General features: G+C 40.1%; 1 protein-coding gene and 1 pseudogene across 1 annotated transcript; both read left to right on the forward strand.

Annotated features, from left to right (window-relative positions):
- The first annotated feature begins 11,266 nt into the window (after positions 1-11,266).
- Positions 11,267-13,135, forward strand: LOC133724305 (uncharacterized). Its single transcript, XM_062150997.1, has 4 exons — positions 11,267-11,482; positions 11,600-11,696; positions 12,071-12,287; positions 12,383-13,135. The coding sequence occupies exons 2-4, from the start codon at positions 11,646-11,648 to the stop codon at positions 12,577-12,579; spliced, it is 465 nt and encodes a 154-aa protein (XP_062006981.1). The 5' UTR covers positions 11,267-11,482; positions 11,600-11,645; the 3' UTR covers positions 12,580-13,135.
- Positions 13,136-14,621: 1,486 nt separating this feature from the next.
- Positions 14,622-20,552, forward strand: LOC133724307 (asparagine synthetase [glutamine-hydrolyzing] 2-like; annotated as a pseudogene).
- Positions 20,553-21,125: the final 573 nt, after the last annotated feature.

A 21,125-nucleotide genomic window follows, 5' to 3' on the forward strand; every position in this document is an offset into this window, starting at 1 on the left:
CGATGGTTGAACAACTTTGAGTTCCTTGACCTTGTTCTTAGCACCTCTAGGTCTACCTCGTTTCTTTGACTCTCCCTACAGTGGTTGAATTGAGCATAATCCCATTGAGACAACATCAAAATTTGTGCGACCCACAACTAGGCAAAGACGGAGCTTCTTTGGCGACACTCCATCATCTTCTATCCTCTTTCGATGCATTCCACAATTAGGGGACCTTGTGACTTCTACCAAAGCCTGACTTGCATGTTCATTAGGTTCAATATGAACACATATGTCAGAGGCCACATGCTGCTGTTCATCCCCATTTTCATTCAGACCCAGTGCTTGCTCCTGTCCAAGGTCATGGCTTTCGTTTTTATTCCCTTAGGCTTTGTAACCGGCAAAAATCTCTCCAAACCCACTGAACCATTTGTACTCTCCTGAGCTCAAAAACTAGGGTTGGACCAGCCATGGGGTGTCTTAGCCACTCTGTTTAAAACTCTTTCCACGTTGCGTCGTGCTGGGGTGGTTTGAACCCACAGAAATTCCAACAACGGTGGTCCTGAACAAGGGAGTCCAACATGAGTTAGAAGTCCACATTTCGGCACCACCACATAAATTTTCAAAGAAACTATCAAGGTCGACATCAACCCCATCATCCACCATGAAGCTTCACCGGAAGATCACCGGCTGGATGAGGTCTATCTCAACCCTAATCCGAATGCGCCCAGCGTCAAATTCCAACTGTACCTTTCTGTAAATACCTTTCTAGCACACTCCCTACTCGCCAGAGACAGCGATCAATATGAAAACCTGGAGGAAGACCCCGAACTTTGATCCAAAACGTAGAGTAGGGAGTGGAATCTCCTTGATAGCCCCTACCCCATCATACGGAGCCAGTACCATCAAGGCACGGTCAAACCCCCATGGTCCTCCTCGGAGGATTTGATTACGGTAAGTTGGATAAGAAAACAGAAACCGGTCCTCATGCTCTTGAACTGTATACCAGCCATTCAATCTCCAGGCTCGCCGGAACATTCTAATGATTCTATGAAGGACCGCTTATTGAAGGCCCTAGCAGTCAAGAGTTTCCCTACCAGGTATGTCTGGGATCGGCAGAGTCCTTCCCCATGTGGTGGTTGGAGATCCGCAGGTTTTTGGCCTCCTGCCAGCCCCAAAGATGCAGCCAAGCGGACTGTTATCTCATCAACAACCTCCATCGTTTGTTCCATTCGAAGGAAGCACGGGTTTTTGCAAGGCTAGGGTTTAGCCTCTCTCACGCTCAAGCGGTTAGGGTAGATGATATTTATAATTCATTTACTCGGATAACGAGAAATTTTTCTGTGCTACAGTCAAACCATGTCAGCATGCTAAGATGGTTTGACTTGCTAATGAATAATTGACACCTAGATTCGTATTTAATTTAATTATAATACAATTGTTTTGTTATATTCAGAAAAGACCTTTTTGGGTCTTTCATCACTGGCTTCCAGCCTCTCAGATCTGCACTTTGTCCTCTCAATAATCCCCAGCATCTTATCTCAATATCGTCTTCTTTTGCAACTTTATTTTAAGAATAGACAAGCTAATGCATGCTGTTATGAAGTGTGAACATGTAAAGCATTCTCTGCAACCATTTATTAACATTGATATGCAGTTGTTTTGATTGGGTCATTTCATCAGTATACCGGGCAATCTCAAGATGTAGTTGCAGCTTTAAATTGTTTGATAATTCGTGCATCGTGTAACTGAGATTTCTGGGCTAAGAGGAAGGGGTAAGTGGTAAGTCTATGAAATTCGAATCTCATCGATTGAATCATTTGATTGTTTTGGTTATTTCATCGATGAACACAGATCTCCGGGTCATTCTACCTTCAATCTTATCTCCATCAAGAACTCATTTTCTGACCGTGACTTCTTCATAAGAAATGTTCCACTATGAGTGTAGATCACTCTGATAAATTTTCAGAGCTTTTCATATAGTGGTTGGGCCGAAAACGCTGCTGGACCTCTTACAGGTCCAGTTTCCAAGCCTTTCTAGACAAGGAAATTGGACTGATTGTTTGAAGGCCTTCCACTCACTTTTAGCTCTGTCACTCTTCATAAGAAATGATCTTTGGGCTTTCTAGATTTAATCTGGAAGGTTTCAGCTCATTTCGATTTCATTTGGTTAGTCTGCCGCCTCTCTTTCCTTGTTTAGCTCGGTTTCTCCTAGCCGAAGTAGGAAAATGTGCTAAAGTTGACTTTTCATGTTTCCATGCTTCCATGCTTCCATAGTAGGCTTTATTTAGCCTCTAAATATATATTTCGAACTTGTCGACAATATATAGCTTAAGCCACTGACATTGGCTCAATTTCTCCAAGACACGCTTTGTCAAACCAAAATGCTCATTTTGGGTCCAAACATTGCCCCCCAGACCTCGAAGTCAAAGGTCTTTGTCTTGACTGAAGAGGTCTTGAATCAACACTACTCTTATAATGTTGTTGCTCCAAAGCCACTTGTATTGGCTTATACTTGACTGATTCCATATAGGCCTCTAAATAGGCCATAAAGCTTGAATGCCACAATCTGGATTGCCTTTGTTATGAACTGATGCTTCCTTTGCCAACTTTATTGCCCCCCATGGATCTGGCGAAACTTGGGCAGGTTGTAGGAGATCAGAACTTTAGCGTACCCCCCATGCGAAGGAGACTGCTTTTGATTGCGAATGAGGATCCTTCTCTTCCTTAGTGGTAGCTTCGCCATGTGTATAGCAGCAAGTATCTGCCTTGTTCGCTAGCTCTCTGTTGAGAATGCGACTGCTGAAGAAAAAGCCCAACTCGATGAACATTTGGCTGCTTCTGAAGAAATGGGCCGCAACCTGGCCCGTGTCAGAGAACGGGCCACTCAAGCCGAAGCTAGTGCTATTGCGGCGAACCTCCGCGTGGAGGAACTTTGCTTGAAATTGAGCTTTGCGGGCCAATCTCTGTAGGCCCCCTCGAAAACCGTTCGGTCTCCTCACATGCTGTTAATCCCTTCTTTTCCGAGATTTAAGGCATTAATCACTCGTTGAAAAACAACGGTCGTGAAAAAATAATCTCGTGAAAAGAACAGTTACCTCCTCGAAAACCGTTCGGTTTCCCCACATGCTATTAATCCTCTAATAATAGCTAACTCCTCAAAAACCGCTCCTCACATGCTGCTTAGTCCCTTTTTTCCCGAGATTTAGAATCACTAAGCTCGATTTACTGACATCGGTTTTGAAATTGAGCTTCATCCAAGGGTGGGGATTTGCCTGAAGTCCCTATAAATAATTGTATTTCAGGAAGGGAATACTCACAACAACTTTTCTGAAATATTCGAGAAATGGCCTTTCAATCCTTGCTTCTTTTTCTCCTTCTTCACAAATCTTCCCCTCATGAAATGACCTTTAGCCTCTAAATTTTAGGCTTTATGGCGTAATCTTAAGCCTGAGTTAGGCCTCATGGCGTAATCTTAGGCAACCCCTTGTTTCGTCCTTCTGGAGTTCTGCAACAAAAATGCCAGGCTTCAGATTGGTTTAGAAACGCGAGGGGGCTCCAAGTGTGGGATCTCCGGTCATGTAAGATCATTTTTTGAGAAAATCCCATACGCGGAGCGAAACGGGGAGAGGGAGGACGGCCACTCTGAGGTTCGTCTTTCCTCCTCTGTTTCCTTCCTTCTGGACCTGGCCCGTGTTGTGCCCTCCAGATGGAAGGGGCTTTGGTTCTCACCTCCTTCTCCCCCTTTCTCTTCTTGATAGAATCTTAGAGGGATGAGATGGGATGGACTCTTTGAAGGAATGGGTTCAAGCTACAGAATGGCTGTTCCTGTACTTCACGTCCAGCTAATGGTGGTTACCAAGGCTAGAGGGGGTGCAGAGACTCAAGCTGATATTCGGTTCCTTCACTCTCTGCCCCTCCAGGAGATAATGGCGCGGCTCAACCCGGCGTTGGATTCCATAGCTGCTTCCAATTGAGGGGGCTTGGAGGCTCCATTTTCTTTCACTGGAGTCTCCCCTTCTCATGGATAATGGCGTTGGCCAAGCCTATGTTGTATTCCTTTGCCGCTTCCATGTAAAGGGGCGCGGCTCAACCCGACGTTGGATTCCATAGCTGCTTCCACTTGAGAAAAGATTCAGAAGATAATCCGAAGATTCCTGTTTTGTATTCTAGCCACTTTTGGCTTTGTAATGAATGTACTGCTTTTGGCCGCAAAGCCACTTTATGAATACAATAATATTTTCTTATCCTGATATCCAAATATTCGTGAGAAGCCAATAATTGTGTCTCGCAAGGCCCCAAATATAGGCCCCTATAGTTGTATATTGAAAATAATATGAACTTTTTTTTAAAATATGCTCCGCGTCAAAAAAGAGACTCGCGGTGAGGATTTTGAGAAAATATGTATCTTTTGGATCCACTTGCTGGCTCCCAACTCAAAATTCTTAGCGCCAATAATTCCTTCTTTTCCGAGATTTAAGGCACTAATCACTCGTTGAAAAACAACAGTCGTGAAAAATAATCTCGTGAAAAGAACAGTTACCTCCTCGAAAACCGTTCGGTTTCCCCACATGCTATTAATCCTTTAATAATAGCTAACTCCTCAAAAACCGCTCCTCCCATGCTGCTAGTCCCTTTTTTCCCGAGATTTGGAATCACTAATCTCGATTTACTGACATCGATTTGACTCCTCTTTGACCGTCCATCCAAGGGTGGATATTTGCATGCCTATATCTTCCTCCACATTATAAACCCAAATTTCCAATCCCGAAATCATTTCATCAACTCGAATATTTCTAACAGCAATCTTTCTTAATTACTCATCATCATCACTCTTCAATTCTTGCATTCTCTCAACCCATCACCAATGGAACCACAAACCCAGCAACCAACCGAGGATGGAGGAAGCAACAAAGCAGCCGGGAGTAGTGCTAACATGCTGCGGGGGCGGAACAGGTGGAATCCCACTACAGATCAGATAAGAATCCTCAAGGAGCTTTTCTACAATAAGGGAGTTAGGTCCCCAACTATAGAGCAGATTCAGAGGATCTGTCTCCAGCTGAAATGGTACGGCAAGATCGAGTTCAAGAACGTCTATTTTTGGTTCGTGAACCAAAGGGCTCGGGAGAAGCGGAAGAAGAGGTCCACTTCGGATGTTCATGTGCCCATGCAAAGTTCCGGGCTTGTTGGTGATGACAATGTTACCAATTCATCTGCACCTGCTTCTGCTTCTTCCGCTGGTGTGATGATTGCTTTTAACGGGCAGATGGGGAACTATGGCGGTTATGGATCTATGAACATGGAGATTGAAACCCTTCCTCTGTTCCCCATGCATGGTGAGGACATCTTTGGTAACATGAAGACTACTTCCGATGGAGGTGGAGGTCACGGTGGTGGCTCTCACATTTCCCTTGAGCTCAGCCTTTCCTGCAAGGGCAAAGCTGGAAAAAGTTTCCGGAGCCGCTGACTCGGCTTAGTAGCTTTGTAGGAACACTTAGAATTGTCCCCTAAGAGTTGTATTTATGTTTTTTTTTTTTTTTTTTTTTTTTTTTTAATATAGTAGCTGAATTCAATAAGACAAGATGAATCAATGTTTAGACATGCGGCCCAAGTATAGTCGCCTAGACACAAATTTTCTTTCAAATCATTTGGGCAACCTTACTGAAATGGCCAGGTGGGGGAGGGCGAACAAGAGAGGCAGAATCCATTTTGGCATGAGCTACTCCAACATAGTGGTTTAGGCCCATTTGCACGCACTTCTGGATTCAAGAACCTGTCATGAACGTTGTCCCCTTTCTAGACACCATTTCACATAGGCTATACTTACTAAGATGAGAAATGTCATAAGTGTGAAGACAGTTCAACAAGTGTTAATAAAAGCCGCCCTTAACCTTAAGAGACCTGAACTAGGCATCAATAAGGAGTTTAAGCCAATATTAACAAAAGAGACTTCACCTATTCCGTTATGATTCACAACCCCTTACCAAATTCAACTTTTTTTTTTTTTTTTTTTTTTTTTTTTTAATATAAATGACGAAAATAAAAGTGAAAACTGAAAATTGACAGGAAATTAAAAACAAAGAAAGAAGTTAGCAGCACTATGTTTAGCTAACCTCCAGAAGGCCACGGGGGAGGCCATCTATGCTTCACTCCAAGCTCAGATGCGTAAAAATTTATAGCATGAAAACCCCCCTTGTGAGAGCTTGAAGGAAAGCAACAAAGATACTTCGCGTGCCAAAATTGGAAGAAATTTAGCTCGTAGGAGGAGTAATCTTGCCCCCCAAGTATCTTTGTTGGCATAGAATTAGCCACAGATTGGCCATTATAGACGACCACTTGTTGGTTTGAATTCTCATGATCAAGAGCCTCAAAAACAACAATTTGATCGCCTAGATCATATTTAATCACCGCTTGGCTATTAGAATTTTTAAGAAATTCCTTTTGGTGATTAATAGAATGAACATGGGCTCCATCTTGCCCCCCAAGCATCTGATCAATAGCCACGTATTTGGCTTGATCAGTGGAGAAATTAGATATTTGTTCAGAGACAATTGTATTGTCAGAAGAACAATCTTGTTGATGACCTTTTCCATGCACAGCCTCTGTGTAAGGCTGTGACTCACCAGTGAGACCCTTAGGTTGATTGCCACCTATAGGCAAGTTAGTCTCAGAAACAACCTCTTCGCGTGCAGGTTTTTGACGTTCGAATTCGCCTTGATGCGAATTAGCCAAGGTAGAACCTTCCTCGCGTAAGGTCGTGAACTCAGATGTGATGTTCGCGGCAGGTTGGGCAGTCTGTTTGTCTCTGCTCGAGAAAAGCTTTTGTGACTGCTCTTTAGCTTTCTGAGCATTCTGATTCATTCGCTGCTCCAACTCGCGAATTCGTTGTTCCCTTTTCGCGATCGAAGCTGCCAGATGCTTCCCATAATTTTCACTATGCAGTGTAAGGATGCTAAGCCTCTCATCCAGGCTAGCATCTGGTGGAATGATGAGTGGTTCGAACTCGTCATCAATGTCAATATTGCCAATGGTGGCAACATTGGCCATCTTGTCACTTTAGGAATTTCTTTTGGTAAAGATTTTCCCCTGACATCCCAATGATGGCGAACACAAAAAGACTCTAGTGTTATCCAGATTGTCCCACTGGGCGTGCCAAAATGTTTGGCTCCAATTTTGTTGCAGCTGGTCAACAGTCTCTTTTCTGCGTGGGCGTGCCAGCACCGTCGGGTGCGGTCGTCGGGGGTGTCCCTTGACCTGACTTCTTTTCAAGCGATTGTGGACGAGGAGAGCACCAACCTCGTCGTGGGATTCTTTGTGCCTCGTGGCGAGGACTTTGCTGTAGTTTCTTCTTGTTAACACAATCGATACTCAATATTGTAGATTGAGCAGAGCGACATCACCGGGAAGTATGAGATCTTGCTAAAGCGTGACTTTAGCTTGGCTGGTTTGCTAGGGCGTTACCCTTGCTTAGCTGGTTCCGTAACCGTTGTGGTCGCGGTACTATAGTCGGCTCATGAGGAGACTAGGACCAAAGCACTTTGACAGAGGGTTTGGTGGCACTGAAAGTCGGCTTCTGAGAAGACTAGGACTAGAAGTGTGATCACCGATAAGAGAAAGAGAAGGAGAGGAGTTGCTCTTAGAGAGGTTTGCTCTAGAGAGAACTTAGATCATCTTAGAGATGTTTTGATGTGTGAATGAGTGAATTGTTCTATGTTGTAGCCTCTATTTATAGGCTACCATGCCAAGGTGTTTAGCATTAAACAAATGATGGTGGAGCATTAATTAGAGATAAGAAATGATGAATTTTGGAGATAAGGAAGCATAATTGAAGATCAAGCATGATGAATTTCGGAGATAAGGAGATAAGAAGGCATAATTTGAGATAAGGAATGATGAATTTCGGAGATAAGGAAGCACTTTCTGCTCCTTTATTCCTTCAATTTTATCTCCATCAAGCACTCAGTTTTTGACCGTGACTTCTTCATAAGAAATGTTCCACTATGAGTGTAGATGACCCTGATAAAATTTCAGAGCTTTTCATATAGTGGTTGGTCAACAAACGCTGCTGGACCTCTTACAGGTCCAGTTTCCAGGCCTTTCTAGACAAGGAAATTCCTTCAATCTTATCTCCATCAAGAACTCATTTTCTGACCGTGACTTCTTCATAAGAAATGTTCCACTATGAGTGTAGATCACCCTGATAAATTTTCAGAGCTTTTCATATAGTGGTTGGGCCGAAAACGCTGCTGGACCTCTTACAGGTCCAGTTTCCAAGCCTTTCTAGACAAGGAAATTGGACTGATTGTTTGAAGGCCTTCCACTCACTTTTAGCTCTGTCACTCTTCATAAGAAATGATCTTTGGGCTTTCTAGATTTAATCTGGAAGGTTTCAGCTCATTTCGATTTCATTTGGTTAGTCTGCCGCCTCTCTTTCCTTGTTTAGCTCGGTTTCTCCTAGCCGAAGTAGGAAAATGTGCTAAAGTTGACTTTTCATGTTTCCATGCTTCCATGCTTCCATAGTAGGCTTTATTTAGCCTCTAAATATATATTTCGAACTTGTCGACAATATATAGCTTAAGCCACTGACATTGGCTCAATTTCTCCAAGACACGCTTTGTCAAACCAAAATGCTCATTTTGGGTCCAAGTCAACAATAATAGGCATATTGATCTCCTACACCCAAAATGCAAGGCCTATAATTGATCTCCTACACCCAAGTCAGATGGTAAACACCCAAATCTGGATTGCCGTCTTCCCATGTCTGGGATCGGCGGAGTCCTTCCCCACGTGGTGGTTGGAGATCCACAGGTTTTTGGGCTTCTGCCAGCCCTAAAGATGCAGCCAAGCGGACTGTTATCTCATCAACAGCCTCCATCGTTTGTTTCGTTCGAAGGAAGCACGGGTTTTTGCAAGGCTAGGGTTTAGCCTCTCTCACGCTCAATTCTAGGGTAGATGATATTTATAATTCATTTACTCGGATAACATGTAGGAAAACAGAACTCTAAATCTTATATAATTAAGCAAATTCTTAAGCACAATGATTAAATTTTTGAACTACCTATAATGTCCTTGATTAATTAAAACTCTAGAATATATAATCTAACATATAAAGGACATGTTAGTAATTGAAAATATTAGAAACTAAAAAAAGAAAAAGAAAAAAAAGACTAGTGAATAATTATTCATGAGGTACAAAAACTATCAATTAGACAATTTTGTGGTTCCTGTTGAACATTTGTATTCTTATCTCTCTCTAATGACGGGAAGACTTTCTCATCAAAGTGACAATCTATAAATCTAGCGGTAAAGAGATCGCCTGTCAAGGGTTCCAAGTAGCAGATAATAGTTGGAGAGTCATATCCAACATAAATGCCTAATCGTCTTTGAGGACCCATTTTGGTGCGCTGTGGCGGCGCAATTGGCACATAAACTGCACACCAAAATATGCGTAAGTGTGAGACATCAGGCTCATACCCAATCACCATCTGGGACGCAGAAAAGGGTTGAGTGGCAGTGGGCCTCAGACGAATGAGCACAGCTGCATGTAATATTGCATAGCCCCAAGCAGAAACAGGGAGATTGGTGCGCATAACCAATGCTCTAGCAACCATTTGAAGTCGTTTAATGGCAGCTTCTGCAAGATCATTTTAGGTGTGAGCATGAGTGTACATACATGTACATTTGCAAGCATAATTAGCTCTAATTAATGGGCTACGCTCATTGTACCGCCAAAGGTACTAATTCCAACCAAAGGAATGACATGCAGACACACCGCCAGGCGGGCTACAGCCCCAACGTCGGACCACCTCCAGATCGCCGCCGACGCGCCGCCACGCGCCGCGCCAAGATGGCATCAGAAGCTTCTAAAACTGGGAACTGAAGCATATCAGTCCCACATCGAAAACAAAGAGAAGATCAACCTCTTCCTCACCTATAAAAGGTTCTCTCCTCCCACTTAAACACGATTCATCCCATTACAACACACTTTGTAACCATGTTAGGCCGCAAGGCTCAACACACACTAGTTAAGCTTTCAAGTGGACGTAGTCGGGGAGTGGGGGACTCCCTGGGGGGCCTAGCAGGGGCCCACCCGAAAGGGTATAAAGCGTTTGCTCTGTAAAACCAACGGTTGACAACGCACTGACGCTAATTATGCTTTTGCATGTCTAGCGGAAGAAAACGCTTCAAACCGCCGAACAACTCCCCAACCAAGATTGCCCTCCTTGACTGGGGACTTGGGGGACTTGTACATACATGTACATTTGCAAGCATAATTAGCTCCAATGAGCTACGCTCATTGTACCGCCAAAGGTACTAATTCCAACCAAAGGAATGACATGCAGACACACCGCCAGGCGGGCTACAGCCCCAACGTCGGACCACCTCCAGATCGCCGCCGACGCGCCGCGCCAAAATGGCATCAGAAGCTTCTAAAACTGGGAACTGAAGCATATCAGTCCCACATCGAAAACAAAGAGAATATCAACCTCTTCCTCACCTATAAAAGGTTCTCTCCTCTCTCCTCATTAATTACGCATTCAATACTTACCTACTGTTACTTTGTCAACATAAATACATTGACTAACTTAGGCATCGGAGAGTTGAAGACCGCCCAACGCGGTCTCCCTCTGACGCCCTTTGTATTTTATTTGACAGGTAGCGGAAGCTTTGAGAACATCGCAAATATCGATCCGCCCATCGGATCAGCGTTAACGAAGGTTCAGCTACCGCCGAACTTTTAGACATTAACAATGAGGAACTGGATGTTCAACTTCAATCCCAATTAATGGACATCCAATAATCATCAAAAGTTTTCGCTGTAAATTCCCCAGCATTGTCAAGACGTATTGACTTAATAGGATGATCAGAGTGGTGAACCCTTAACTTAATAATTTGTGCTAGGAGTTTAGCAAATGCAGCATTCCTTGTGGACAAAAGCATGACATGTGACCAACCACTACTAAAATAACTTAATCACACGACAGTCATCACACGACACATAAGTTTTTGCTGTCGTCTGACTCAGACGACAGATTTTTTAAACCTGTCGTTTCACCCCTACTCATCCAACACATCATCGTTAAGTAAATTTGTGAGATTTCTGACAACACTAACAAAGACATCTGTTGTCTAAAAAACAAAAAAAAACAAATAGAAAATTAATTTACACTTATTTTTTTCCATTCAAAACACTCAAAACCGATCTGAAATCGTGTTCCCTCCCTTGGCTAAAAAACTTGTCTTCTTCTTCCTCCTCCCAGCTGCCGCGTCTTCAGCTTTGAGATGCGCCACCGCTTCTCCGACCCCGTCAAGTAGTGGTCGGAGGCCGCCGGAAAGCTCTCTCCGGCCGGCGACACCAACCTCCTCGAGAAGGGCAGCTTCGAGTACTACGCCGAACTCGCCTACTCGACCGCCTCCTCCGCGGCCGCCAGCTCGTCGAGTCCACCGACAGCCTCGCTTTCTCCGACGGCAACTCCACTTTTCAGATCACCTCTTTGGGATAGTACGTTTTTCTTCTCTCAAAGTTTCCACTTTTAGTTTCATTTTCTCAAAATTTTCATTTTTAGATTTTGGGATTCTTGAAAATTAGGGATTTGATTTGATGTTTTGTTTTGGGTAGTTCGCATTATACGACGGTGCAATTGGGGACGCCGGGAATAAAGTTTATGATGGCGCTTGATACTGGGAGTGACCTGTTTCGGGTGTCTTATGCTCCTGTAAGTTTAAGTTGGGTTCTTTTTCTTTCTTCAATTCTGTTAATGTGAAGAAAACTTGTATCTATTGCTAATTGGATAGTGGAATTGTGGGGTTTGAATGTCATTAGTATTTTGGGGGTCTTTTCGGTTTCATTATGCAGATTCTTGTTAAGGTTAACAAGAAAATATGACCTTTATTTGAAACTGATCATGAACTTAGGAAGAGGAAGCTATGCATTTGTTTCTGTATCTTAAGGTTTGACACTCGGTATTTTGTTGTACTGTTAGATTTGAGGACAAGAATGGAGGCATTGGTGTTTTAATGCATTCATGCACTATTGTTTCTGGCTTTTGCATGTAGTACTTGAGTAATTGGGTGCTATTTACTGTGGCAGAATTTCGAGGTCAGCAAATATGACCCCAAAGGGTCATCGACTAGCAAGAAAGTCCGTTGCAGCGTAATAAATGTCTGGGAGCATTCAACACTTGCCCTTATAGGGTCTCTTATATATGTCTCTGATCAAACTTCTACTTCTGGGATATTGGTAGAGGATGTTCTGCACTTAACAACAGAAGTCATCACGAATATGTTGAGGCATACATTTCCTTTGGGTGAGTTCTGTGGTATGATAAGCTTTTGGAATCTTTTGTTCGTTTTGTATTAAAATCTCATATATTTAGCTAAAAGGGCATTTTGAATTTTGAAGTTGTGGACAGGTGCAAAGTGGTTCATTCCTGGATATTACTGCTTCTAATGGTTTGTTTGGTCGTGGTATGGAGAAGATGTCTGTTCCTAGCATTTTATCCCGGGAAGGCTTTACTCTCTTCCATCCATCAAGTTCATTCGGTAAAGTACATTACGACCATACACCTCAGTCCTTCTCCTTTTTCTCTACTCTTCTAGACATACTGGTATCTTCTCTCCAAGGCAAAATACTAAATCTGTAATAGCTCAAAGAAAACAGAGAAGTCATCATGGCTATTCACTACCCAAGAATCTGAAATTCTTCTTTGCTTACTGCTGCCTCTAGTAAGTTCAATTTGCCTCTCTTCTTAAACCCAATTGTTCTGCTTCAACCATTCAAGAAATTGGGATGCGATTTGCTGTAAATTGATTAGGTGGCTCGATTTGCTGAAAAGGTGTTAACAATTGGAATTGATTTACTATAGCTATTGATTGGCTTTATTAGCCGCTGAACTAAGGCTTTGAGGTAGGGAAGTGTGTGAAGAGATATCAGACTTGTTTTACTGTGTGAGTCTGATCAGAGACGCAGCAAGTGTATGAAGAGATATCAGAAAAATTATATCTGACAAATTCTAAAGTCTACATGGATTCAAAACTTATCTATGATGTTGTATACAATTCTGATTTTCATTTTACTGTATGACAAACAAAGTTGAGTTGAATTTATAGTCTAGCTTTCTTATGGAAATTGAGATTGCAACCATTAGATCATCAAGCTTAAGATTTTATGGCAGGACCAAGAATGTTATCAAACTAGTATACAACATGTGCTTGAAGACATATACAATTAGTATGCAGTTCAGGCAAAATAAAAGACAGCACCAACAACAAATTCCAGCATCCTCTAACTCTTCACCGTTCTAACAACAATAAATAGCAATCGACAATGATCAACCATAGGAATTCAAAGATTTGCATATTCCTCAAGAATCTCACACATAATATTCAGACATCTTGTTATATGTGTAGTGATTCCTCCCCATTGATGGGTTGCTGCAATATTGTACGAAGAGAATTAAAAGTTTATTAGAAGTGCATCATCTTATTTGAGGGAGTCAATATAAGCAAATGAAAGGAATTCATAGGTGTAGGTCCAAGTTAAAACAATAAATCATGGCACATTCTGTTAAGCAGTACTTTTAAAACCATTGCCAAAATCAAATTTAGAAGCAGTATGTTACCATTAGAACTGAGACTGTTGGTGATTTGGAAATAATATCATTGGGGACCTTTTCTCCTAGTAAAGGATATTTGAAGACAGGAGCTTTGAACTTCAGGCCATTTGAAGATTTGAACTTCAGGAAGAGAGGGTAGTCTTTCAAATGGGAAAGACAACTCTCGTGCCGGTAACTGATCGCATTTCGTCTCTCGAATCCAATCGAATTGGTTTGATTTGTTCTAGCTAGTTGTTGAGTGGTTGATTTTGCTGTTTGTATAGGTTGAGGCATCAGGGTCCTGATTGGAGCCGGTTGCATTGCCATGGGGATTGTTATCTCTGTCATTGTCAAGGTACTCTCTTTCAGCTTTGCATTCTCAAACTTCAATTTCAGATGAAGATTAGGTTGTATTGTATTGGAGAGAAGATGAAATTTACAGTTTGCTTAGCTAGAATTGGGAGATGATGCATTTTCATTACCAAATTAATAGAATGGAGATTCTGAGCTCTGGATTAGCTTGAGGAGCGTTGAGCCGTGGATTCTGAGCTCTGTAATTAGTTTGAATCATGGTTATTGGTCGATGGAAAGTTAGAGCATTACATGTGCTAGTGGCAGCTGGTTTTAGATTGAGTGAGAAACATAAATTTGTTACTGTTGATTAGCGTTGATGCTAACAAACTTCTTTCCGAGGCTTTTACTAAGCTGAGCATAGTTCAGAGTTTATAATTGGTTTTGGATATTGGTTTGTTTGATCTTATCTTACTTCAATGACTTAATCTTCTACTTGATTTTTGGAGCTGAGCTTTTAGGTTAATGGTGAGATATATAACCACAAGCAATTGAGAGAAACATTGAAGGGTCATCAATTCTGAACTGGCAGTGATTGTGAAGTGATAGCGCATCTTGTAAGTAATCAATGACTTCAGGCTTAAGTGACTACCTTTTCTTGGATTTAGAACAAAAACGGTTATATCTTCCCTTACTTTTCTGTGTATTTCTATTCTACAATATTTAGTAATATAATTAAACATATATCTTTGGCAGTATGAGGAACATGGGGAAGAATTTGTTGACATGCTGGACGGGATGTTCTCCTTTGTCCTCCTTGATACAAGAGACAACACCTTCATGGCAGCTCGAGACGCTATTGGCATAACCCCACTGTACATGGGCTGGGGTCTTGATGGTAGGTCGAGTGTAGCTATAGTTGTGTTTCTAAAAGCAGCCGATATTTCTTTAATTGATTTCTAGTCAAACCATTTGAATTTGCTTCATTTTTTCTTTGCACGTGTTAAAAAACTTCATTTCTAAAAGACAACGTGAACTAGCATTGAGATTTAGCGCACCCAAACTGGTAGACTACTGCTTCAGTATTTCTTTGCACTGATAAAAGAGTTTGTGGCTTATTTGTATGTTATAGTGTTTTTTACCTCCCTCCTTTTAAGCCTTGATCATTCTTATTTAACCTTTGATCATTAGATATGTTGAAGCTTTAATTATCTTACACATTTAACCTGTTTTATATTTTTTTGCAGGATCAATTTGGTTTGCTTCAGAAATGAAAGCTATAAGTGATGATTGTGAAAGATTCATATCTTTTCCTCCTGGGTATTTATACTCTAGCAAACAAGGTAAGTTGAGATGAGCTTTAGTTACTAACAACGATTTGGGTTCATGAATCAACTAACAGCCTTTTAGTCAGCAAAAGTTTTAATATAAATCTTCTAAGATCAGCATATACTTCTTATTATGATGTTTTTGCCCATTTGACAGCGATATAGAAGCAGGGGAACAAATGCTTCTATTATTTCACTTGAAGAAACAAAAACATTTTAGGAAATTTATTATACATTTTATACTTGGGGGTTTGGACATGCTTTATAAGGAAATATATATTTTTGTTTGATATCACTAGAAAGACTTTGTATCTGTAAGTGTAAATCAGAAAACTCTTGAGTCTGAGTCAGAAGTTTCTTTCTTTTTGTATATTCATTTGGTTAACTAATAACTTTCAAGATGCTTCTTCTTAGTTCACCGTAGCTGAATTTATAAAATTTCAACTTTGTCTGCCTTAAGTACATATTTATTTACAATTTTATGTGTGCAGGAGGGCTGAGAAGATGGTACAATCCACAATGGTTTTTGGAGAAGATACCATCGATTCCTTATGGCGAGGCTTTTGAGAAGGTATGCATTGATGTGTACCACTTACAATCCTACTTCTCTTCTTTTTGTGTTTTGTATATGTTCCCACTCTTTATCAATTAGTTGCAACCATCACGTAAGAAATTAAACTCCATTCTTGCAATTTTGTTTTGAGAACTGTGTTGCTGAGACTACTATGTAGATCATTCCTTTTGTTTACCAAAACCCTTGTTGTTATATCTGGTTCTTTGTGTGGATCCTGGCATTGAAAGGAAATCTTAAAAAGGATAGGTTGACGCCACTTTTTTCTCTGCTAATATTAGTGTTGGGAGTTCTTTAGTTGGTGTGCAACTCTGCTAGTTGGGTGAGACTTTATGAACTTACTGAGACTACTATGTAGATCATTCCTTTTTTTTTTTTTTTACCAAAACCTTGTTGTTATATTTGGTTCTTTGTGTGGATCCTGGTATTGAAAGGAAATCTTAAAAAGGAAAGGGTGGGTGATGCCAGTTTTTTCTCTGTTGATATTAGTGTTGGGAGTTATTTACTTGGTGTGCAGCTCTGCTAGTTGGGTCTGACTTGAGGAACTTCCTTGATTGGAACTTTGATGAGGAGCACTTGAGATTGGTTTTTGTTTTGTTTTGTCTTTTTTTGTTTTTTGTTTTTGGTTGTATATGGGTGAGATCGGGGTTTGATATACTCTATAGTCCCACTTTTACTGTTAGCAAAAAATATCTTTGCGACTTAAACATGTGTATATGCTCAGTACATTGTCTGTAGAACAGGCAATCTTACATCTGCATTTGGAGGCTAATTATCTCATTATCTTTAATTTGGTAAATATGCATAGTTACTAAATAATAGCAGAACCCATGGAAGAGTTGGTGAATTAGCTTAAAATTGAAATGAATATGTTATTCCAAAGAAAGGTCATTTTGACTTCTCTTGAGAAACGGCTTCTGATATATATTAGTCATTAGATTGGAAGATACATCCCACTTTTATCTTTTTCCCTCTTCATATTTTATGTCTGTTATAACTATTGAAAATTTGCATAACGTACTTCCTTTCTTTCTGCCCGCCTTATATCATAATATTAGGGTAGCAGTTTAACGATTGCTTTATAGTAATGGTGTCTAATGCAAAAGATATAGATATCAACTTAGCTTTTTTGATTGAAGCTATGAATGATCATCAGATATGTTATTTGTTAAGAGAGATTTAAATTGGCCTTCGTGCCTCATTCCACTGTCGCTATTAGCTTCATACATTGCCTTACATTTTTTTCGTCTTCCCAATCTTGTAGGCCGTGTTAAAGAGACTTATGACAGATGTACCATTCGGTGTTCTTTCGTCCGGAGGGTTGGACTCATCACTCGTTGCTGCTGTGGCTTGTCGCTATTTGGCTAAATCAGAAGCTGCAAGTCAGTGGGGGTCACAGTTACATACCTTTTGCGTTGGCTTGGAGGTAACTGTACTTATCATTTTCGACAACCAAATCTGACGCTTTATCAAATGCAGTGCTCTTTTATATAACCATAATGGTGTCTTCTCGGTCCTCTTCCCTTTCCCTCTATATTTTTTTCCCCAAAAGTGCTTAAAAAATGCTACCTACACCACTTTTCCATTTTATAAACAAGAAATGTCTGTTCATAAACTTGGTAGAGAACCTAAATCCATTTTAACCATGGCTGGGTTCTTGTTGTTTTGGCCTAATTGCATAAAAGTGTGATAACAAGTTGGTATGTTTAAAGGTCAAGGGAAAGGTTCTTGGTGTCAGTGTTCAATAGCCTTTCCAATGCAAACTTTGGTACCAGAAAGGTTTAGATGTACTTTCTTGTAGTCAATTTTTAACTAAGACATGTTTTCTCTATGTTTACATGCTTTGCATTTTCAGTCTTCAAGGTTCTCCAGATTTGAAAGCAGCAAGAGAATGAAGTTGCAGATTATCTTGGAACTCATCATCACGAGTTTCACTTTACTGTTCATGTAATATATAAGGCTCAAGGGTGGAAATTAGGTTTTCTTAGATTTAGAATTCAGGTAATCCTTATGCAGTTTTAATTTTACCTTATTGAATATCTAGGGATTGCTTGAAGTAGGATTCAGACCATTCATATTGATTGGTGATTGGAAATACAAATTTTGTTCACCCTGATTTTCTGGCTCCCACTCATTCTACTTCTTCTTTGAAGTCTTCTCTCTCTCTCTCTCTCTCTCTCTCTTCCAATCTATCTCATTGTCTTGCTTTTCATCAAATTTTTTTTTCTACATCAGTAATCCCAGACAAAGGCCTGGATGTATATTAATTCCAAGAAATAATTTGTTTCTTTGCTTTGATATCTCATGAAGGCATAGATGCGCTTCAAGAAGTTATCTACCATATTGAGACATATGATGTGACCACTATCAGAGCCAGCACTCCAATGTTTCTTATGTCTCGTAAAATTAAATCTCTGGGAGTAAAAATGGTTCTTTCTGGGGAAGGTTCAGATGAAATCTTTGGTGGCTACTTGTATTTCCACAAGGCACCAAACAAGGAGGAGTTTGACCAAGAAACATGCCACAAGGTATCTTATACACACTATCTCTAGATTGTTCTCTGCTTTTCTTGTTTCTGTGGTATATGTTTATGCACTTGCAATGTCATTGGATCATATTTTACTACCATTGATGGCTATTATGACTTCTTTTTCTAACTGAAATTTTGTGACTATTCAACAGATTAAAGCTCTTCATCTGTACGATTATCTGAGGGCCAACAAATCGACATCAGCTTGGGGTGTTGACTGTTGAGGCTCGTGTACCATTTCTTGACAAAGAATTCATCAAGACTGCTATGGACATTGATCCAGAAGACCAAAATGGAAAATGGTAGCAATCATTAAGCTTTCTTTTTTCCTCCAATTTTATGTATTGTAGTGATTTGAAGCCTACTGACATTTGGCTTAGTGGTTGCTCATTATAAGACTGTTCGGATAGGAATATCTTATTACGACTCTATGGAATGATCTACTACATGTGGACATTTTTTCCTATTATTAAAAGATATAGATATCCAACTATTTTCTACCCATTCCCTCACAAAAGTTATTTTTCTTATCCATCATGAAATTTTCACGTGTGTTTTGAATTCTATCATTTATGAATCCATTTTATGCTGAGTTGTATGCGTCAGACATATCCTGATATGTCTAATCTAATGGATGGTCTATGGTATACTTAGTCTTATTAGATTATATCTTCATTGCTGTAATGGTATTATTGGGATTGCTCGTTTTCATGCCAAATTTAATAACAAGAGAAGGTTATTATCAAATTCATGCATCTGAATACTTGCATTTGTAACTGCAGATCAGGCCTGATCTTGGGAGGATTGAGAAGTGGGTCTTACGCAAAGAATTTGATGATGATGATCAGAAGCCATATTTACCAAAGGTTGCTACTTTTTACTTTTACCAAAGCCATATTTACCATTTCGTTTTGCATATTCTTTTATTTTTTCTTGGAAGATTTTCACCTTCTTGGATACTTGTGCAAATATATTCATCCAAGAATTAATATATTATCAACATTTCCACTTTTTCTTTTTGGGCTATAGCACATCTTGTACAGGCAGAAGGAGCAGTTTAGTGATGGTGTCGGTTACAGCTGGTTTGACGGCTTGAAAGATCACGCCAACAAACAAGTATGCTGCAATTTTTGCTTGCTTTTACATTTTGGACAGAAATGCTCTCTTTCCAATTAGTCTCATATATAATGTTGCAATGCTCCCAACCAGGACCTGTGGTTAAATCTATTCTTGTTGAACTTTGTGGTCCAGATTAAGAATTTAGCAACATAACATCTCAAAATTAGCACGATAAATTTACCCAATTTATGAATTTATTTCATGTTCACTATTTTAAGTGAGAGGTGCACTTTCTAAACCACTCAACTAAGCAGACGCTAGAGATGCTTGCTACTTCCTTAGCTGCATAGAATTAATAATTTTTCATTTTTGTTTCTGACTGGACAGGTAACAGATTCAATGCTGATGAATGCTGCTTTTTCTACCCTGAAAACACTCCGACCACAAAAGAAGGATACTACTATAGGACTATGAGAAATTTTTTCCAAAGGTGAGCCACCTTTCCTCCCATCTCTTGCAATGTCAGTTGACTGAATTGCATCATTGTTTGTTTACCTGAGTATGTTCAATTTGCTAGTTATGGACAGAATGCTGCAAGATCGACAGTTTTCGGTGGTCCAAGTGTGGCATGCAGCACAGCAAAAGCTGTGGATTGGGATGCGGAATGGTCCAAGAACCCTGATCCATCTGGTCGTGCTGCACTTGGTATACATGCAGCTGCATATGAGGAATCCAAAGATGTGAAGACTGGAAGTCCTGTGAGCGACTGTCCACAGAAACTTGTAAAAGGGGTTGCAGAGAAAGTGGCTGCAGTAGTTTGAGTGGGATGAAAAAGGTACTGAATGTTACAGATGCTTTTCTTCTGTTGAAATTACGTTGACATTTTCTTTTGGATTAATGAAACAATATCAGATGAGATATACTATAGATTGATATTTATTCTGATTCTGTGGCAGATGAGACCAGAAAGGCATGTAGGGAATCCGTCACGACTGTTAGTAGTTTATATAACTACGAAGGCCTTGCTATTGTCTCTTAGATGAGACCAGACTAGTTGATGCTTATATTTTCAATCTGTAATTTTCTTTGACCACGACAGGATTATGTTATTGGTTCGACATGTATGCAATTTAGATAGGTTTCTACGTTCATTTTGTTTCTTCAATCCTTCATCTATAGAATGCGGTTCTGATTTTCCATTTTTGTTTCTTAGATTACCATTCTTCATGTGGGATATGGTAAAACTTGTTTCTCAAAAAAAAAAAATATGGTAAAACTTGAGCAGAATCCTGATTCAGTTTCTTTGTTGTCTGACTGGAGTACATGTTATTATGGAGAGAGACTAAAAGAAAGAGTACAAAGTTTTTGGAGAAATGGACGTCAATTTTATTGAATATCAATTACAATGAGAAACAGAAGCAAAGAGTAGAAATTGGTAAATAATCCTTTGGAAACTCCAGGAACTTATAATTACAATTGCTATGTCAAATATATTGTACATTGTCATTCCCCTGATACACAACTGAATTCAAAAACAAAACAAAACATTTGGCAGAGGATATGAGCAGCTTCGTTCCCATTGCACTCGGAACAAAACAACAAGATTTAGCATACTCAAGAATTTCATGCATTATATTCACGGAGTCTAACATTTTCATTAATTTATTATGATTCTCTCTCATCAATGGTTTCTGGTATCTACTGTCCTTTGTTCTGCATTACAGAAGAAATTGCAATCTTCCCACCATCGAGAAAGTTGCAATTTTGGTTTT

Source organism: Rosa rugosa, chromosome 1 (genome assembly GCF_958449725.1).
Source record: "Rosa rugosa chromosome 1, drRosRugo1.1, whole genome shotgun sequence".
NCBI classification, from domain to species: Eukaryota; Viridiplantae; Streptophyta; class Magnoliopsida; order Rosales; family Rosaceae; genus Rosa; species Rosa rugosa.

Excerpts from the sequence above, each read along its gene's own strand:
- LOC133724305 (XM_062150997.1), top strand. The coding sequence starts at position 11,646 with ATGATGGCGCTTGATACTGGGAGTGACCTGTTTCGGGTGTCTTATGCT. Across the intron at positions 11,697-12,070 it reads TTCGGGTGTCTTATGCTCCT|AATTTCGAGGTCAGCAAATA; the intron begins GTAAGTTTAAGT and ends TTACTGTGGCAG. Across the intron at positions 12,288-12,382 it reads GAGGCATACATTTCCTTTGG|TTGTGGACAGGTGCAAAGTG; the intron begins GTGAGTTCTGTG and ends TGAATTTTGAAG.